The sequence below is a fragment of the Bidens hawaiensis genome, unplaced genomic scaffold, assembly GCF_021521415.1.
Source record: "Bidens hawaiensis isolate Kalapana, Puna unplaced genomic scaffold, B.hawaiensis_p1.1 tig00020455_1, whole genome shotgun sequence".
NCBI lineage: Eukaryota > Viridiplantae > Streptophyta > Magnoliopsida > Asterales > Asteraceae > Bidens > Bidens hawaiensis.
The window spans coordinates 52,489-57,533 of NW_027493126.1; the positions used below are offsets into that span (position 1 = coordinate 52,489).

Sequence of the window (5,045 nt, forward strand, 5' to 3'; positions counted from 1 at the left end):
TAGTCTAATCCATCATCCTTCATTTTACTTTTGCTTCCGTTATTATTATTATTATTATTATTACTACTCTCTCCGATCAATCCATCAATCGTTCGATCCTTCAATGGCTTCTGCTGCAAAGAACGTGTTGTTAACAGTCAGCGGCGACCACGTGTCTCGTAACATCGCTTATCATTTAGCCAAACGCGGTTGCAGGTAGTTAGTAGTAGTAATAACTCAAATTATTAACAAAACTTGTGTATGTTTGATTTATGGATTTCATTTCACCTTTAGATAGAGCTTTGAAATAGGCGAATTGGAAATAAATAATAATAATAATTGTTATAATCTATTTTAACGGTCAATTAGGCTGTCTTGTCTTTCTTTTCAATGGACCTCCGTTAAAAAATACTTAACTTCGTTAAGATTTTTTCCGAATTTCAAATAGAAGATGTTTTAGGGCTTTTGATCGGAACGAGTCGCCTGATGTAAAACTTATCTCGAAACGGTTATTAAAACGACGAAACAGTGTTAATATTCGGATGCTTGAATTTCCAATTAACAAAAATCAAGCCATTTGAATCATCGTTTCGCGATAAGTTTTATATCAATCGACTCGTATCTTTCTTCGATCATGAGCCGTTTGAATCTCTGTTGAAAAAAACACTTAACGCTGAATTTCATATGGATGTTTTAGGGCTTTTGATCAGAAGAAGGATATGAGTCGATTGATGTAAAACTGATCTCGAAACGGTGATTCAGATGGCTTGATTTTAGTTAATTGGAAATTCAAGCATCAGAATCTTAACACTGTTTCGTCGTTTGGATCACCGTTTCGAGATAAGTTTTATATCAGTCCACTCGTTCCGATCAAAAGCCCTAAATCATCGGTTTGAAATTTGGAAAATAACTTAACAACGTTAAGTGTTCTTTAACGGAGGTCCATTGAGAGAAAAAGAGTCAGGATGGTTGGACCATTGGCAGATTATTTATTTCAGATTTGCCTTTACAATATTAATTTTGGATTAATTTGTTGTTATCAGGGTAGCATTAGTTGGAGACTTGAAGGTAGTTACGGCCGTTGCGGATTGGATAACTGGTGATGTAAAGGGAGTTTGGGTTGAAACCGTCGGATTGAATATGGAAGATGAGAGCGAAGCTGTTTTCGATGAGGCGGTTGAGAAGACATGGAGTGTTTTGGGGAAAGTGGATGCTTTTGTTAATTGTTACAACTATGAAGGTAAATTGGATTTCTAAAGTTGATATTTATCGAATTTTTCGTGTGGTTTCGGTCATCTGTCTAACATATTGTATATTGAGCTAATTCATTGATGTTTGTGATTTTGATGAAAATGAAAACAACTAATTTCTCTAAATTGCTGTTCAGTTTGACTTATGAAGAAGCAGTTTTTGAGGATAACACTTTTATGGTCAACCTGCAAATGTTTGATTTGATCTAAAAATCTCTAAAGCAACTTGCTGGTTTTTTATTTTTTTATTATAATATAATGTAAATCAGATAAACAATTTTTTTTAAGGATCCACTTGAGTTCTACCTGAGGGGTCAGGTTTGAATCCGGGATCAATTGGTTTTCGGTCTTTAACTAGTAAGAATGTTGGGCTGTAAACGAGCCGAGCTGAGCCGAGCCAGGTTTGGATCCAGCTCGGGTTTGAAGTTAAACAATCTGGCCCGGCTCAGCTTGTTATCCTAACTTGCTGGAATTTTGAGCTTGAGCTCAGCTTGTAGAATGCGTGAGCCAGCTTGTTTATTTAAAAACAAATTTAAAAATTCTATTTTTTTGACATATTTATATATATAAAAATTAAAAATAATGTTTTTATACATTAAAGTTTGGCCTTTAATTGAAATGAGCAACGGGTGAGCTTACTTCAACTCGGGCTCAGTTCATTTACAAACGAGCCAATTTTGAGCAAGCCTATTACAAGTTGTGTTTTATAATCCTATTGGTTAGCAGGGTATTGGTAGGGTCCCGTGAGTTTTCTAGTAACAAGATCTCACGATCACCCACAATAAGTATTCAGCTAAACAATCCGAACACCCTCAAAAAACAGCTTATTGTTGCGTCAGAATTTCAAACAAAACACGCAGATAATTAGTTCTTATTAATCAGTTTCATAATTCATACAAACAGGAAAGATGCAAGACCCGTTGCACATATCGGAAGCTGAGTTCAAGAAGACGGTTAGAATCAACTTCATGGCTCCTTGGTATTTAATGAAAGCGGTTGCAAAGAGGATGAGGGATAACAAAACAGGGGGGTCCATTGTATTCATGACCTCAATTATTGGTGCAGAAAGAGGGATATATCCAGGTGCAGCTGCATATGGTGCAACCCTTGGTGGAATTAATCAGTTAGTAAGGGTAAGTCATTCAACATCTCTTTTGACCATTTTTTTTTAATTTGTGGTTAAGTATGATTACTAATATAATATTACAGTAACAATCTAAGCTTTTGAATAAGTTGAATCTGACCCTTTCAACCTGTCTATTCTTAGCTGTATTATTTTTACTAGTTTATTGTCTTGCATGTTACATGAAGAAAATAAAAAAGTAGTTTAATGAGATGCATGAATTATCATATAGGCTGTTGAGAAATACATATTTTAGATTAATAAAAAAAACAGTTTAATATGAGACGTCGTTATGCGTTTTAATCATCTTGTTATTTAACAGTTTTTTAAAATAATATGGCATATATTAAAACAAAATTGTGAATAGATGAATGGTAATTAAATAAATTGAATAATCATACATTTTGTTTATTGTGGGAATGTAGAGCTAGTGTTTTAAAACTTGGTTTATGCTTGTAAACGAGCCGAGCAAACAAGAACTGGGCGTGTTCGTGTCTGTGCTCGGCTCGTTCGTTTAACTTTAATTGAACAAATGATCGGACACAAACATTTAAATGAACAAAGTTTCTTGTTCGTGTTCGTTCGTTAAGAAATTGAGCGTGTTGGTGTTCTTTTATGTTTGTTGGTTAATGGTATGAATGAACGGTTCACGAACACTACTTAAAAGTAAACATGAACATTAATATGTTGAACCTAAAAATTAATAAAACTAGACTAAATTGTAATTTGTGATGTTTCAAGTTCATAGAACTAAACTACATTGCCATAGGCCTAAAATTGTTGATAATATTTAAACAAACATAAACAAAAAAATGTAAACGATCAAACATAAACGAACGTAAACGGAATTAGATCCTAATATGTTCTTATTTTCTGTAACCAGACAGCAGCTCTGGAGATCGGTAAGCATAAAATCAGGGTTAATTCAATCGCGCGTGGGCTGCATATAGATGATGAGTTTCCGGTATCAGTGGGGCAGGAACGCGCACAGAAACTGGTCAAAGATGCAAACCCGTTAAACCGATGGCTAGACCCCAAAACTGACCTGTCTTCAACCGTTATCTACTTGGTTAGTGATGACTCGCGTTACATGACTGGGACCACCATTTATGTTGATGGTGCACAGTCTGTTGTAAGGCCCCGTATGCGTGCTTACATGTGAAACATGTTACTCTGTTATGCATGTTTGGGTTCGTGGTTCGGCAACTTTATGATTTATCAACTGATCTCTAGAGGTTTGAGTGCAACTGTTAAGTGGTATTGTAAGAAGTTTATTTAAAAAAGAGACAATTATGTTTCATTTCATGTTTCGTATGTAATGATGTAATAATGTAATATTTTATTGATGTTATAGCTGATGAGAATTGAATGGAATACCCATAATTTTCTCTATTAAAATCTCGTTGAATGGTCAAAAGTCAACTGTTTTAAAATATTATCAAATTGTTGTTTAATGCCTATTTTAAACTGTTAATGCTTATAAAATGTGGTTATAAGTGTGAAGTGTTGAAAATGGTTATCTAGTTTGAAAAATGATATGAATTGTCGAATTGTTGATTTTTTTTACTTTTCACCAAATGCTTTTTAACTAAAAGAAAAATGGCGTGGGAAGTCATAAAACTCGATTATAACCGTTTCTCGTTTATAATGACGAACTCGAGCTAAACTTGCAAACTCGATTATCACCTCCTTGTGCAATGGCATTTAGTTGGGAGTATTGGTTATAAGATCTAAATTATGCAACTTTGCACCAGGAAGTTGTGTTTATACATAACTGTTTGATCATGATCAAATACAAAAACAAGAGATGTTTACAGAAGCTATGCAGCTTATTAAGCTAGTTATACCCAAGGGTAGACATCAAAATAATGTTGCAAGTATTTGCTAATTTGTTAAATACCCTCATAGTCATTGAGCCTGTTTAATTATGTAATGTTTCAATTGTTGCATGCTAGTTATATTATGTTAGCTATGAAAATTGACCAAATACTAGAGCTAAGCAATATTATTAAACTTATTAGTTAGTTTCATAGGATGTATGCTAGATACATTATGCCAGCTATACTGTATATTGTAAATAAGACTAGTTTCATAGTTAATGGCAATGCCTTTAGTGCAATTTTTGGGTTGTACACTGAAGATGCCTACTAGTCGGTCAAACTCGACAAAGGTCCAAAAATGATGGAACACATGATGAACGAGCGACTAATAATACAGACGGAATCCCTTTAAAGCGATTAAATTATAAATCAAAAGATGTATAATTATGTGTTTAACATAGTAGATCACACCAATTGGTTTTCCATTATTACAGTGCTTGTATTTGCGCCAAATCGCTAATAACATGAACGAGAATATCAAAGTGAATCATGCAAAATAGATATATTTGATGTTATGCCTCTACCAAAACCAAGATTGAAAATCACATATTCATATGAAACGATCTTATAGTCGAGCTTGTTTTGTATGTGTATTCGTAGTTGAACAATGGCTTATGAAAACCATTAAGCTAGTTTGGTACTTGGGGCAAATAAAGAAATACACAAAGAACCAAATTCACTTAATCTAATCAAAGGGCCTGAATTTTTTTTAACCAAAGTACTAAAAAGATTGCCAAATTAGTAGTGCTTGCTTTTAGCCATGAAACAAGCTGTGTTCCCAACAAATTACATGCACACACAATCAATTCATTC

The 5,045-nt window shown here is 33.9% G+C and overlaps 1 protein-coding gene across 1 annotated transcript; it reads left to right on the forward strand.

Moving 5' to 3' along the window:
- On the forward strand, positions 1–3,720 carry LOC143560840 (uncharacterized). The gene is made up of 4 exons (XM_077049048.1): positions 1–195; positions 1,023–1,219; positions 2,133–2,362; positions 3,236–3,720. Exons 1-4 carry the CDS (start codon positions 104–106, stop codon positions 3,512–3,514), a joined length of 798 nt encoding a protein of 265 aa, XP_076905163.1. The 5' UTR covers positions 1–103; the 3' UTR covers positions 3,515–3,720.
- The last annotated feature ends 1,325 nt before the right edge of the window (positions 3,721–5,045 follow it).

Coding starts and splice junctions, on each gene's coding strand:
- LOC143560840 (XM_077049048.1), top strand. CDS start 104: ATGGCTTCTGCTGCAAAGAACGTGTTGTTAACAGTCAGCGGCGACCAC. Junction 196..1,022: donor TTAGCCAAACGCGGTTGCAG/GTAGTTAGTAGT, acceptor TGTTGTTATCAG/GGTAGCATTAGTTGGAGACT. Junction 1,220..2,132: donor TAATTGTTACAACTATGAAG/GTAAATTGGATT, acceptor TCATACAAACAG/GAAAGATGCAAGACCCGTTG.